Source organism: Triturus cristatus, chromosome 10 (genome assembly GCF_964204655.1).
Source record: "Triturus cristatus chromosome 10, aTriCri1.1, whole genome shotgun sequence".
NCBI classification, from domain to species: domain Eukaryota; kingdom Metazoa; phylum Chordata; class Amphibia; order Caudata; family Salamandridae; genus Triturus; species Triturus cristatus.
The window spans coordinates 356,620,923-356,637,081 of NC_140593.1; the positions used below are offsets into that span (position 1 = coordinate 356,620,923).

At 43.9% G+C, this 16,159-nt stretch overlaps 1 protein-coding gene across 1 annotated transcript in view; it reads left to right on the forward strand.

Annotated features, from left to right (window-relative positions):
* The window catches only part of KIF15 (kinesin family member 15), a 322,611-nt gene that overhangs the window by 285,340 nt on the left and 21,112 nt on the right, over nt 1–16,159 (forward strand). Inside the window, exon 18 of the mRNA XM_085631096.1 lies at nt 14,875–14,982. Within this exon, the coding sequence (XP_085487222.1) occupies nt 14,875–14,982 (108 nt within the window). The remainder of the gene's footprint in view (nt 1–14,874; nt 14,983–16,159) is intronic.

Below are 16,159 nucleotides of genomic sequence, written 5' to 3' on the forward strand. Positions count from 1 at the left end.
CTTCTCAGTCCGTTTCACCCGTGGTGGTGCCCGTTCGTAATACGCATGTTTACCAGTCACTGCACCTTTTTTCTGTTTGCCTGTGGTTCCTCTCTCATAGCCTTTCTACCTTTGTACCGACTACCTGGAATTTTTCATTTCTGTTTCTTTCGCTTCAGTTTTCTCTAAAAATTCTCAGTTTTCGTTCATCCCTCTGCACTTTTTGAATGGCTTTCTCACTGTTGATTACTGATGATTTGTCGGATACTTTCACGTACTGTGTGGCAATCAAGTCTTCCTTGCATTACCTCCAATGCATGTGGTACTATTGTTACCCCTTATAACCCTACTGTCGCCTTACAACTATGATTTGGCCCCTCCACAATAGTTGCCGCGCAGTTTGTTCCGCATGTACATGTCCAAGGACCGTTTGTACTCTCTCACTATGCCATTCCTTTGTGTTCCTGTTTTCTTTTCCTTACAGAGGGACATCTACCTGATGTTCATCCACATTCGACCGTTCTTGTTTCTTTACCATTTTATTATGATTTGTATGTTTATTTGTTCTCTTTGTGTCCTTCCCAGCCCTGAAGAGTCACGGGTTGTTTCCCGTTGACGAAACACGTGTCGGCTGGTTGTTCTCATGTTCCTTTTTTCATTTGATGATACGCACGATTAAACCTACAAAGACATTTCTGGTGTAGACCTTCTTCGTACTTTCAGCCTTACCCTCCGGTCCCACCACATTGTGTTTACTCTTAAACGTGTGCGCAGAACCTGTCTTCATCCTTGATAATATCACTGCAACATTTGCAGTGACATTATTGAGGAGAAAACTGTGCATGGCGGCGAACGAGTTATTGTTACCTTAGGGCATGAGTTATAGTTACTTGGGATAACTAGAACTGAATTTCTATGGTTTTGTGTGTGAATATCTGAACCTAACTATAATATTCCTGTAACCTTTGTTTTTTCAGTGAATATTAAAATATATGTGTACGTGTGTGTATATGTATGTATGTTTGTGTGTGTGTGTGTGTGTATATATATATATATATATATATATATATAAATAGCAGAGGAAAAAAGATGTATATATCTTTTTTTTCATCTGCTATTTTCCAATAAAAGTTGACTATCCTGTGGTCTCTTAAAGGATGATGTCTTGCAGGCATCTGTACACAATAACATAGTAAAGCCCAGCTGTACTTAGAAATGAGCTCTCTATAGCTGCAAAATCATTGTGTATTTTGGAATCGTCCTATTTTTATGGGTGATTTTCATTTAGCAGGGTTTGATGATTATCACATTGTTGGTGCCGAACTTAAGAAAAAATACTCTAAAACACACTTCCTGAGACGCACTCTGATGCAGATTATCCTGGGCAGCTGGCTGCTTTACAGCTGTAATAAGTACCATTCATAGCTGTCAAGGTTTCAGATTGCTATGTGTGACATTTTCATAATTACAGTGTAAATATGAGCGACATTTCAACGACTATGAGTGACACTTTTTGGCAAGCAACATCAAGCAATAAAGACGAGGGAAATATATAAATAAAAGCAATTACACCTATCTCAGCAATGAGAAACTCCAAGAAGATTTGCATCATATGCCACATGCTGTATTATTCCAAAAGAAAATAAGCTCATCAAACAAATTAGCTGACCGAGCGGTCTGCCTCGGTCCAGCGTGCCGCCCACCTGCTGAGCCCCACGGTCGGCAGTCACCATCAAACCAGCCGCAGACTGTTCCTACAGGCTTTACTGACTTCATTTGGCATGCTAAGAAGTTGACAGGCACCATAGTGGCTCTCACATTCACCCGACCCCAAAAGAGTTAGTGGATGCGACTACTAACATAGCCTAAAACGGTCAGTGAGCAGTTCCCCGCTGTAACAGGGCAAGCCGGCGGCAGCTCAGAAGAGGATCGAGGCTGTCACCGTGCTTGCTGCTAAAGCACATTATTATAGCGTGATTATTAACACTGCCTCGTCATGTTAAGCAGCGGAAATAACAGCGTGCTTTAAAGTGAAACTGTAATAGAACTTTACACACAGGTCACCAGTGTGGTTCATCGGAATATACCGATGCGCCGGTGACCATGGCAGACGTGTATGTAAGACAACATACACAAACATGAAGGTCGCGTGGCAGGGGGCTGCCCCAACTGGGGATTATACATGGACACGTATGCAATAACATCATACAAATATGCAAAGTGATCGCCGCTGATGCTGTCCGCTCTAACGCCCTCCTTCACTCTGTTGAGCCTTATTTATACATGCAGGATTCGAAATTTAGGCCTAGGAGATTACATCACTGAGGCGAGCCTGAGCCGACAGCAATTGGCTGGCCGTAACCACAGCAACTTGTGGCCTTTGTAACGCCCGTCCGCAGTCTGGCTCCGCTGTATGTGTCTCTGGGCTGCTAAGGGACCGCTCGGGTTGGGTCCGGTCGCGGAACCACTTTACTTTGGTACGAGCACAGCAGCTGTGCGCTGCTATGATTGTTAGAAGAGCACTCACACTGCAAGTTCAAGTCAGCCGCCTACACTGGGGGCTCGAATCTAGTCACCATTACCGCCAAATTGAACTGATTGTAACTTCCGCCCGCTGAGCTCTCGCGCTGCACGCGGCAGGGCAAACCCGCCTATAAAAGTGCATCCCTCCAACTGACACTCTCTCGTTGGGCACGCACGGTCTCTTGATGTAATTCCGCACTGTCGGGTGTTATGTGTAACATTGTAGCTGTGCAGCAGCTTAGCCACCCCCCTGAGCCTGCCGGGAGCAGTGTGCACTGCGCGCTGCCACGTCTGTTGCGTGATACTTGGCAGGGCTGACCATTCATTAGGTTGTGGCCATGTGTTCCCTTGACTCATTAGGTTTGTAAAGCGCTTAAACAGTAGAAAGTTATAATATATGGGCACATCATCACTGTTCCCGCAAACCGCTTAAATCCGTGGTGTTTCTTTAATATTCATTGCAGACACCAAGAATAAAAGCAGAACATGTATTGTGAAATTAAACACACCAAAAAGCAGTTGGTAATTTTTGCACCGAAGGATTATGATACGTTTAATGGAAGTCTGATTTAAAAATAAATTAATTAATGTTATGACTCTGATTGTGTTTAAATATCCAGGTATTCTATATTTCTTATAGAAAGCTATTAAATAGACATAAATCAGAATGTTGCCATGAATATCTCCTTTTTGCTGTATGCTTTGCATTTTTGAAAAACGTTTCTGAACAAGGAAAAAAACAGTTCCCATTTTCCTTGTTTAAACTTCAGCTGTAGTTATGCTCTGTGTTCTGCCTTTGAACCTTACGGTTTACTCTACCAGCAGGTATTGTGATGTCATAACTCCACTATAATAACTTATTACAGTTGAGCGTCTGTCTTTCCTTCATTAGAAGCGACTAGATTCGTCACAATTTGCCTGCAAAAAGGCAATTGGAGACTTGCCTTTATCCAGAGATTGCAGACTCTCATGTATTATTGTACAGTAGTTGTCAGCAACCTTAAATACACAGTGGAACTGGATCTTGCTGCATATGCCTGACTAGGTCCACTGATCAGTGGCATTCCCGTCCCCTGTCGAAGGGGCGGCCGGGCCGAAAGAGGGAGAAAGGAGGTGGGGGAACAAAAATAATAATAAAAAAACTTACCTTAATGCCGCCGCCGCAGTCTCTCGCCGCATCGCGCTCTTCCTAATTCTGGGCAAAGGCTCCCAGAATGCACTGCAGCCAATCCTGGTACTTCAAGAAAGCAGCATCTGGATTTGCCTGAGCGCCGGCAACTTGCGCTCCCAGGCAGACTTGGAAGCCTGTGCCTGCTACCTCCAGCCCCAGCAACGCAGCATGAGGGTTTGGCCACCCTTAGACCGCCGTCCAAACACCTCAAGCGCAGAGAAGGAAGTTCCCCCTCCCCCCCCCCCCCCCCCCTCTCTCCCCCACCAGCAGTGTCATCCCTTGGACCTACCCCCAAGACTTGTCAGAGTCCTGGGGGCTGTTCCAGGGGGTTAGAATAAAATGATAATAAAACTGGTTTTAAACCAGTTTTATTTGCTGGTGGTGGCGGGGGCGGCGCTCCTCCACTCGAATGGAGCAGCCGTCGCTGCCACTTATGGTGCAATTACCAAAATTGCACAACTTAAAGGATATACTATATACCCATAATGGGTCACATTTTACCCTGCCTCATACTAGGGAATGCTGAGAACAAATAATCGGTACATACAGACTACTGTGGAAATAGGTTATGAAGACATTGGAAAGATAGCTACTCCTGTGGCACCTCGAGGACCAACCCTGGCTCTTACCATTAACAAAAATGCAGCTTCAGTAGCTTTCAGACAAACGCTGGCTGACATACCAATGGAACAGAATAAAACCCAGCTCACTAGCATCTCAAAGGTTTATACTTCTTCGAAAAATATGGGATAAGCCAAACAAGAGCAGATGTTGAATCAAAGAAATAGGAAATAAAGAAACCGATCCATAAAGCATGTTTACCTCACTAACTTTTATGTCCACACCTTGTAGGATATGAACATTTCCACAAGGAGCAGCAACAGATTTCTCTAAGAAAGTGTGCTACACTTCAGCTCACTTACTCTCGGGAACCCACCCAACCATGTGGGGTACCCTGACCTTAGACGCATATGTATGCCTCCCTATACAGAAAGAGTTCAAACACTGTATTTGCTATTGCCCCATCCTTTACTGGGATGTATTGGGCAGGAGAGCTTTCGATGGAGCTTTAGGATGAAGCTAACTTTATTCACTCGAAGAATCTGTGCTACTGACTACACATACTATTCAGTAATAGAAAAAAATTACAGTGTATAAATTGCACGAGTCTCATTCTGGCTGCAGCGTAGACAGCTGCGCTAAAGGAATCCACTTCAGTGTACTCGTTGAGGTCTTTCTTTAAAGCTCAGTCCAGCACAAGAATTTCAGGCAACTTTGAGTGTTCAAAAAGCCTTCCGGACAGCAATATCAGATGTTTAGAGTGTTGGGGAGGATCTGTGGTTGTGTGGGGCACGGTCTGCGGAAAGGGGTGGGATGTAGTCCTGCTCAGTCGTATGTGAGGGCATGTTTTAGGGGAGATTTTGGTCTTTTTTTTTTTTTACACCGGAGGTAGTTACGTTGATATCTTAATGCTAGATCATTCATTTAAAAGACAAGGACCCTGGACCTTGAGGGATCGTCCATATATAATATCGTGGACCTTTGATTTTTCATAGATCAGTAGAATGTGACCAGATTTGGCAGATGCAGAGGACTTTTCCACGAAAGAGCTCTTGCATAACGCATAGTACCTTGAACTGGACACTTTGATGTACTGGAGACTGCTAGAGGCGATATCAGAGCAGGCATGACATGCTTTTTAGCTTTTAGATTTGGATGCATTCAGGCCAGACTATTCTGTATTCTTTTCAGTTTTTTGTATTTCACAGAAGCGTATAGATAATGTTGCGTTATTCGAGGCTAGCGAAGACTAAGGTTCATGTACATTCAATGAAGTGGTTGCCCTGTAAGCGAGAGAGAACTTTTCACAGCATGCAAAGATAGTACTTTGTGTTTTTTAATCAAAGCTTTTATCTGGGGATCAAAGAAAATCTCTGTACTGGACAGAAGTTTTAGATTTATTTTTTTCTTTCTGAGTTTGAGTTGGAGTTTACTCCTGCACAGATGGACATGTAAACAGTAGTAATGAGTTGGTGTTAGGGTCCCTCCCCAAAAAAACGTGTAGACAGAGGAAGCGTTCCTTTATCACTGAAAATGTATTCCAAGCATTTCCTCTTGTTAAGATGATCACCTTAGTCTCTTTTCAATCTGAGATGCTATTGTGGTCACTTGCATGTATCTAATTGGTCTCGCATTGGATTCAAACGCAGATTTCCTGGTCTTTTGGGCCTTGTTCGATAGAATAGGGCCACTCCCATCCAGTGGGACACACGTTTACTAGTAAAGCCAGTTTTTAGTGACCCCCTAAACTCGCACTGAAGTTTGCTGCTGGGGCCAGAATGCCTTGTAACTAGGCTCACCTTGAACAGTAGGTTCAAGGACACTCTAGCCAGCCTACTACAGATGTTGCTCTTAGATGTTGATTCTAAACCTGGTACCTAAGCATTTGTACAGTATTGGTAGCTGATGCCTGAAGCACCTTACTTCATGGACATAAGGTCAGTACTCATGGCTAAGACCTAGCTGTGGGTGCTACTCAAACGTATTCTTCGGCTTCAGCTGAAGGCAGAGCAGAGTTTAAGGAATTCAAATTTGGGTGTGTGCTTCAAGGACTAAGGTGCTATGCAGTTCAGCAGCCTATGTCCCTGAAATACATGCCTTAATGTTTGAGAGGTCAGCCTTATGAGGCCAGGCATAAAATAGACCTTCAACACCGGCAACGAATATGGCTTTATGACTATCATGACAAACGAGAAACTAATAAAATCTAAACAGCTTATGGAAACCTGCTCAGATTTTATTAAGTTTATCCTCAGCACATGCTCATTGTCACTTACAGTAACACATCAGAGAAGTTAGCTAATTTTGGCCTCCACATGCCCAGCATCTGATGCAAATCAGAACACAAGCATATATGCAAATGGAATGATGCAACAGGTGGGCTGACAAAAAGGCTTTCATCACCTAGACCCGTGGTTCTGAACCTTTTGACCACTGTGAACCTCCACTTATTCTTTCCTGGAATCTGGGGACCCTCAATGAATCATTACTGAAATGCAGGGACCCCCAAAGAGTCAGTAATGGAATCCGGTGACCCCATCCTAAACAATTTCGACCATTTGAATTGCAAAACTCTTTAAACAACACACGAAAACAAGAATGATGAAATGTATTCAATCCAAAAACAAATATGAATTAAAATTGTTTTTTTAATTGAAAGGTTAGAGTTTTTCTAAATAAAATTGAGGCCGCCCATCTTCCATGCTAAATTCTGTTTGATGCACTTGCACTGCTCCCGCAAATCAATCAGAAGATACCACCTTCATTTTTAGACACTGCGTGCTGAGGACTCTGCAACCATCCTCTCGTCAGAGATTTCCGGTATTAAGAACCCACGATTGCGTATTCTGGTTGACATTTGTATATAGCTACAAAAGTAGTTTTCCTTTTGTGTATTGTCACGATGGTAAATAGGACGAGACACATCATAATGTAGCAACAAGCATTGGCATAGCCAATAGGTTTCGCATTTGGCACCTTATAAGTGTTTAGCCATGAAACAGTTGATGTTGTTGCAGGAAGGATATTGTGCTGCATAACTAAATACTTATAAGGCCTCAAGGCGAGACCTATTGGCTAGACAAATGCTTGTTTTGGTAAAAGACACACAATTGATGGACGGAATGCAGAACAAATCAAAACATTCACTCCAAGTCAAGAGACCTGGGTTAAATCCATCATTCATTTGCTCACCATGCCACCCCACTAGATTCTAGCTAGCCTGGCTGATGAGGGGTGAGGCCCTGAAACTGGTCCCAGGATGCTTGTTTCTGGTCCAGGGAGGACCTGACTTGGCAGTTCGGGCTGAACTGCTCCCATGAGGCACAGGGTCAAGACTGATTTGCATATAGCTTGGTTCAAACTGGAATGGCATGGTGAGCAAAAAAACTATGGATTTAGGCCCAGATCTCTGTACTGGGGTGAATGTATGACATTGTTTTGCATTCTGTCCATCAACTGTTGTTTTTGCGTTTGTCACCCCGACTGGGACGGGTATGCCCAGACGTGGGTCTCGTGCTCTCCATGCCACTGGAATCAAGCTATCCTGGCTGAAGTGGGGTGAAACCCCGAAACCGGTCCTAGGTTGCTTGTTTCCAGTCCAGGGAGGACCTGGCTTGGCAGTTCGGGCTGGACTGTTCCCATGAGGCACGGGGTCAAGACTGATTTGCATATGGCTGAGTTCAAACTGGAATGGCATGGTGAGCAAAAAAACGATGGATTTAGGCATAGATCTCTGTACTGGGGTGAATGTATGACATTGTTCTGCATTCTGTCCATCAACTGTTGTTAATGCTTGTTTTGGTAGTCGCGGGGAGATTAAATGATTTGCCCTGAATCTTAGGATGTGGAGTCGACCCTGAGGCTCGAACCTTGGTTTCCCAGCTCCAAAGACGGCAGTCTACCCTGAGACAACATCCTCTCCTTCTCAGTTCATCCCATTGGTCGCTGTTTGGACCTAGTGTGAAGACACTACAGGAGGACATTAGCATTATCACAGTGGCGAGTGGTGAGGCTTGTGAGTGGTGTGGCTGGATGGGGGGTAGGCCGGATGGGGGGTAGGCCATTTGCCTCAGGACTACGATATGGGGCTCTAATCTCTAGTAGGTGCCGGGTGATGTTCAGGGGCCATTTAACATTTAAATGAACACATTTGCACGGTCTGCCTCGACTGCCATCCATCCATGGTCGGGGAGGAGGGCAGTTGGGGCTGACAGTGCAAATGTGTTCATTGAAATGTGACGTGGCCCTGAACAGTGTGGTGCCGCCGCCTTGCGAGGCGTTGCAGTGAAGTGGGGGATTGCGGGGAGGAGTCAAAGCAAGTTTATTCCGTCATAGATATCAAGTGCGAGAAGACATGCAACACTTAACACGTGCCTGTCTACATGCATGGTACCCCATGTGACTGGCACGTTACATGCTCATTACAGGCCTGTATGGGGGGGGGCATTTGCCTCCGTCAGGAGTGATATGTATGGGTCTCTAGTAGCCTTAGGTGCAGCGTGATGCTCAGCACCACTCTGTTCAGATGAACACATTTAAATGAATTATCTGAACTGTCTGCCTTTCTTCCCGTCCATCCCCGTCAGTACTCTTTTTGTCACCCACCACCTATTTTTCATTGTCCACATTTCTGGAGAACAAGTGAGGGAAGAGCACGCAAAGGGATTAGAAGGAGAAACAGAACGGAAAAAAGTAGAAATCTACATGATTGATGTAAAAAGGCAGTGGAATAGAAACAAAATACACAGTTCCCCATTAGTTATCCTGTATACATACAGCCATATAGATATTATAGTGGCACAAGAGTGCTGTAGTGCCGAGGGGACAGTGGCCAGCAAGATGGCCAACTAGCAGGTCTAGGCACCAGCTCTGCTGGCCATCGACAGAATCCGATGCCTAATCCTACAAAAATCCACCCTTCAGCTAAATAAAATAATACCCCGAGAAAATACTTAATGCTGGGAGGCTGAACCAAACGGTGGACCGGGCCCGCGGCTTACCTGCTGGCCAGACGAAGTGAGAGGGTTCGGCCACGAGCCCTCCCGAGGGGAAGAGAACCTGGTAGAAGGTGTCCAGCCTCTTTACTTTAATCCAGGAGTGCCGATGAGCGCTGTGCGTAAGTGGGGGCCTGCGGCTGAGATCGCGAAACGCAGGAGAGCCCCTGAGGTGCGGCACGGCTGGCACGGAATATACAGCCTAGGAAAGAACTGCAGCGGCGTCCGCCCATGGGGCACAGAAAGGCGGAAGGAGAGGTGCTGCGGTTCCCCTGCGGTAAGGCGCAGCTCTTGAGGGAGCTTGAACTGCGAGTGCAGCATCGGGAGGAGGACGAGAGAGGCACTGAGGTGGGGAGACGGTGCTAGACCTCTCCACTGCCTCCTGAGGAGTACGAACGAGTACTGAGCCCAAGTGAAGACTTCCAGTGGGAGCCGCAAAAAGGTGAAGAGACCCTGAGCAGCCCTGAAATGTGGTGAGCCTGACCCGGTGTGAAAGAACCGGAAGACAGCAACAACGGTGCATGCTACTGGGATGGGAAGAACAAGCGTGAGGAAGCGTGGCGCGGCCCCGTACCCGTGGTGCATGCGTCCGCGCGCAGTCTGCTCATTTTCAAGCACTGCACTCGTGCTTGTGGCACTCCGCTGCTCGCTCCCGCAAGGTGGATGCCGCCAGAAGCACGATTAGCCGTTGCTCTGCTCATTTTCAAGCGCACAATGGCCCTCCTACGCAGCTCATGCGCGCTGCGTAGGCGAGACCTAAAAAGCACTACAGTTTTACAGTCCAATCTATCCCCTCTAAGCATAGTTTCCTCTGGCGATTGAAGGGTTTCACGTCATTGAAAATGGTGCAGCCTTACTGAGTGGTCTGGGTCTGCCTCTAGAGAAGGACCCTAGCCCGCACTTTCTTCAGCACTGGCTCATCACCAACTGGTGCTAAAAAATGGTCAAATTATAAAGTAGAAACAGGAGTACAGCCACTGCCATGTTGCCACTCTATCGGAATTCTATGCTGATGCCTTACTACTGCAATTGTGCAGAGAAGATTCTTACTTGCTTGCAAGAGGGGCTGAACTACACCTTCCAGGAAATGCTGACAGCAAAGGTCTAGTTAACCGTATGCACTTTAGTTGGGACCAGCATGTGAGAAGGAGCCTGCCCTTGAACTAATGTCATCCCAGCGAGCGTCTCGGGAGTTACAGCATCATGCAGAATGATACCGGAAGCCTGTCGAGCCCCTTCATACCTGATGAGGGGAAGCATGCTTTTCTCCAAACCCTTTTTTTCCTTAACGGGTGCTTTTCTCATTGGTCTAAGGAAGGTAGCTCTGATGAAATTCTTGAACATATTTGGCTCTTCCTTGGGTATTGGTGCCTGCAAGGAGATTTAGAATTATACACTCTACCTAAAGAAATACACATTGTGTCATGCTTGTTGCTAGGTGTCCCTCAACCAATTGGGTGTATTTGGGGAGACCGAACAACTTCTCTAGTTGTGCCATCAGAAAGCTGTAAATGCCTTGCTGTCAATGGCTCTTCCATTTTGCTCTTAAGAGAAAAAAACTGGTGTTGATGGAGTGACACTCGAGGAATGTCTAGCTGCCACTTTTTCATTTTCACAAGCTTTAGTACAGAGCTCTTTCGATCTTCCTGTAGTACATGGATTTTAAAAAGGAATTGTACACCTTTTGCCTCCTGTCTTGCTTTAGATGCCTTTGTGTGATCTAAATCTAGTGCTTACATCTCTCATTTGGCATATATTTTGAACCAATGCATTCTTGTGTGCTTTAAATTTAAAATTGCGACTAGAGTTGGAAGTACTTCATGTAAATTTTTACTTTCTCGACATGGTAGTTTAATGAACTGAACTTTATTTCCTGCCATAAGTCGTTCCTGAATTTCATATTGCCTAAAACAGCCTACTGTTATGCTATTAATGTATACACCCATCCAAAAACATTTCCATCACCTGTAGTCTAGAAATCTTCTGTTCTTCATTTGGAGAGGATGAAAGAACACTGTGTTGGAGACTAGCTGTTCATTGCTTAGTTTACATCTAGTGTCTGCCGGTACGAGACAGTAGTAATACTAACACTTGCGCGTTGGGGTAAGTCAAGATCTGACTTTACATTAGTTTAAAAGAGCTGCCAATAGCGAACAAGCTCATTCAGTAAGAAACGGCACCTGCTTCAGGACGTTCACCTAGGTTTCCCGTGCAAAGATGTTGGTCTGATCAGCACAGATTAGAAATCAGATCTTGTGCCTGATGTAGGCTTGGAGAATGAAGTAAAACAGCAGTTCTCTAAAACCCTTTGTGCACAAATTAACAATTTTGCAGACTCCACTTATTGTGTAAAACTGCTAAGGGGGTCCAAGTTGAGTAATCTTTGGAAAGGAGCATCACTAGCACCACGTCACTTCCTATGGTATGTAGATCGTTACACGCATTCCTCATCTATCTTCCTCCTTCCCTGTAAAAGCATTGTCGATTCTTAGTAAGGTTTCTGAATTGCATGATGATTGTGAGTTCTCTCTAGACTTGGCCTCTGCACGTCATTAAAAACTAGGGTTGCTGGCATAGTTACTGCTTTTTTTGGATTTGCTGCATTATTTCTGGGAACGACATTAGTCTGATCTGCGGTGAGTGGCAGTTACCACTGTTGCAGGGATTCTGCTCAGGAACAGAACTATGCTTGGGACCATAGAACATCAGTAGTTAGGGACTGAGTATCCAGACCACCTCAGAACATGAGCCCGAGTTCGACTAGTTATAGTGTCTCACTTGCCCTCCTACTTGTACCCAGAGCAACAAGTGAATTGACACCCCAGAACACAACACTTGCGACCCTCTCGGGGATTGCGGTGACAGGACACTCCCTTTCGCTCACGCACTCGTACTCGCCCACAATAAGACAGAATAGCCTAGCACCCCCTTCCCTCCCCTTCTACAGAAGCAGACTGATTATACAGCAAAGATCTCTTGGATTAGTAGCGGACCCCTGTACCTTAGCATACACAGATGAATTTATTACACCTCAGATACAGCTGTGATCTCTCAGGAACTATCGGTCTTTCTCTGTGTTACTGTGATGTGGCTACCTATATGACAAGGTTCACATGTTCATAAACAGCTGCATTCCTATGTTGTGTCTAGGTGCAAGTGCATGACCAGAACAAAATAACAATGGACATTGTTGTTTGGCCTTGTCTACTGTTCAGTCTAAATCGCAGGAAAGAACAGAACGAGAAAACTGCAGATTCTGTGTGAAAATATAATGTGGCCACACAAGCAAACGTGATTATGTAATAGCATGTGGAAAGCTAATGCGGCCTGTGTCGCGCACAGTGAGGCTAACCTAGGAAAAACTACAATAGGCCATGTATGAAACACATGACACCACTTTGGTAGTAAATTGCAAAAGTTTGGAAATCCAGTCTGCGGTCCGAAGATACTTGAAGAGAAATTCATTTAAATTATTAAAGCAATACCGGAGGTAAGTACATTTGTTATTTGGTAGCCAGTCTTGGGAGGTGGCTTCATCTGAGAAAGTCCTTGAATGAAGTAAAGCAAAAAATACTGTTACAATTAGGTTATGAGTGTGGCACAGTGTGCAGTGCTTCAAAGGTGATAACAATATGCTACTGCTCCTTTGTGGATTTCATTTTTTAAATGCATTTGCCTTCATGCCCGAATTCTATTGGTGCTGTTCTCATGAATGCAAACTGAATCTTTATTCACCTTGGTTCTTGGCGGGGTCCAGAGGCGCATGTGTGTGAGGTTGAATATACACTCTTGGCGAATGGCATGCTCTCCTGATGTTGTTGTTCGGTTTAAAGAAAACAAATCCGTCTGCATACAGTGATAATGCGGAGACTTCAGTGTTTGATTTGCATAGTAGTTGTGTCTCCCATTGAAGTTTGGCAGTTAGCCTCCAGGCTGAAGTAACAAGTTAGAGAAATTAAAGCATTGATTTTGACCCAAGACTCCACAGCTGAAACAACTGTACACTTCCAGAACTCTACCACATTTCAAGAGCGAATTTTTAAGTTATGAAAGCAGAATGTTGCCATCGCATCTCACCCCAAGAATAACATTCACATATTAATGTTTCTTTTTTTTCAAGGGTAGTTTAAATGTAATTTTTAGTTTCAAGCAGGCAAGTTATTTGACAGAATTCATGCATCTTAACCTACACAATTGTAGTTCACATTAGAACAAGTCACCTTTAGAGCTTGTTTTTTTTGCGTTTTTTTCAGGGTTTTTTCTTCCCAAAAAAATAGTTAATGGTAAGGGTTCTTAGATAGCGTTTTTCCTTGACTCCCTTCTAGGTCACTTTACTGGAGAGTGTTATAGTTGATGGCCACGTCAATGCCATGTTAAATTTTTTGCCAAATTGTCTTTGAGTGCTACCAAATGTTTGTCAACACACTTACTTTCTTAAAGACTGAATACAATCTGGACATTTATTAGCCTCGCTTTCTTGAAAGTCTTGATGGCATGCAGCAGGTTCTATCTTGTTTTTAATGTAAAACACTGTAGACTTTAATCCAGAATACATATGATCCCAAGTCTTTGAACATCTTATAGGGTACAAATATTTGCTTTGCTGTTCTCTTAAGTACAGCTCCTAATAAACGGGCTGATCCAATGATTTTTGCAGCGGATGTGTTGGTGACATTGCAGGCTCCTGCCTGAAACTAAGGAATCTTTATTATCAACAACAAGCATTAGCAAAGCTAATATTTATGGCTTGCATTTTCAACTATAAGCCAGACTGATTAGCTTTGTGAGTGATTGTCAGCAGTGGAAAGTGGGTACACTTAATTCTAGCAGGAGACCAATGATAGACCATAAGCATGGTATGCTGAAATTCTGGTTAAAGTTTTAGAATGCAGTAATGGATTGGCAGCAAGATGACAAGAATTCAGTAGGTGTACTGAAATCCTGTAGTGTACATGGAGTAGGTGAAGCGAAGCATGCTAAATTTCTATTTAGTCAGAAGCCTAGCTGCAGGAGGCTGCCATGATGAAAAAGTAAAAAAAAAAAAAAAAAAAGACGGAGTGGTACTTGGAAATGGAGTGCACAATAAGTATTGCTCTTTTACCTGGCACTTTAAAAGATGCCCACTTTTTGCTGACGCTTTACGAGGCAGAGTGGTGAGAAGTGAGTGCTTGAAAGGAAATGCGTGGGAACACCTGATCATTCAGCCTTTTTTCCTTTGAAAATCGCATCCTTCATAAGGGAATTTTCCCTATATTGCAGTGAGTAATTAACTGGTTTGATAAAGCCTCCGTGCCTCATAAATCCAACCCCTGTGGAAACTGCTATGCACAGGCGGGGAAATTTTCTTTACAGTTGCCTAGAACGCATAAAGCGGAGTACTCTTTCTGTTTAGAAGGAAAACTTTTTGTTTTTTTGTTTTTTGAACCTCTAAAATAATTTTTCATTAGGATTGTGATTACAGTGTGGAAAGCTTTCTAGTTGTAGGTGGCAATAGCAACTAATTGGAACTTTATGGAAGAAAGATTTAAGCCCGATTTCGACAAAACCGGATGTGAATGTCATCCACCCAAATACATGTACATATTGAAAAGAAATTATGAATGGATTCCATTTCAACAGACTTTTTTTCCCCCGTTTTTTGGTCAGGAAAATGTGAACACCCTCCAAGGGAAGCTGGATGACCAGGAGAGTAAAAATATGAAACTTCACCAACAGTTAAACAAACTTGAACATCACTCTACTCAAATGCAAGAGGTAAATATATTTTTTTGTTGAATACCTTCCTTTTTGCAGCTGTACAGTCAGACAAGCTGCGATTTTCTGTAAGGCGCAAATGGTGCTAGCTTTTGCTTCAGTCGCCACACCGGGATCCGGTTGGATGCGGGTACACAGAGAAATGTGAAGATTTGTTAATCTGTTCTCATCAACAGACTCGCAAATGCAAATCTCTAAATGCTATCCAAAGAGAAGTTACCCTTAGTGTGTCGTCTCCGAGTGTTGATTTCAGAGGGATTGCAGTCTGAACGGATGTTAATGCAAGTTTTCTTGCTTCAATATACTATGGCAAATGATGATCATTGTGCTTTGCGTGTTTGCCCACAAGACCTGGGGGATACCTAACCTACTCAATGCACCCTATTTGTTTGCCACTCTAACGATTCTCTAGTTAGCCAGAGAGTTTGTTGAACTGTTTGTATGATTTCAAATTTCCCCCCAAAATTGCTTTTTTTCTGTCATTGTTACATGGGAATGTTAGATGGGAGTTTGTATTGTAGACTCTGGTATGTAGCCCTCAGGGTCTATAGAGCGTGGGTACTGAGACACATTTGAGAATAATTTTTATAATAATTGGAAAGTAGCACTTTGTGCAAGTAACGTTAGGAAAACAGCCTAAGTGATTTAGGTATTCCTTGAATATATTTATTGCTGGATCAATACTGATTACTTCCCTTGTATCTAGAATTCTAGCTAGATCCTCCCTGGTGGGGCTGTCGCTTGTACCCATATACTATTAGATATCGCCCTGTTCCTAATTCCTTTTGGTCTGACATAGCTATTATTCCTGAGCTACCACTATGGCATCCGAATGTTATCAAGAATACACCGATGCCAACAGACTTATTTATTTCTTATGCACCGTCTCCGATGAGAAGTGTCTGCAGCTTAAGTAACTTGTGAGAGCCTCATGGTCTAGTGGATCACTGGGGTTTGTGCTTTATCAAAGCTACCAAACCAGCTTTCCTATCTCCTCGCCTTCAGTCAGAGCTGCTCCAATTTACATTCCTTTTGGGATAGGTTTAGCTCCTTAACTCGTTTGTGTTAAGAATTTCAGGAACTGATTAAAAAAGTCACCCTTTGAATCATTCATTCTTATATGTTACGTGGAAGGTTGGCTACAATGATAAAAACCTACAAAAATGTTGCCGTCGGG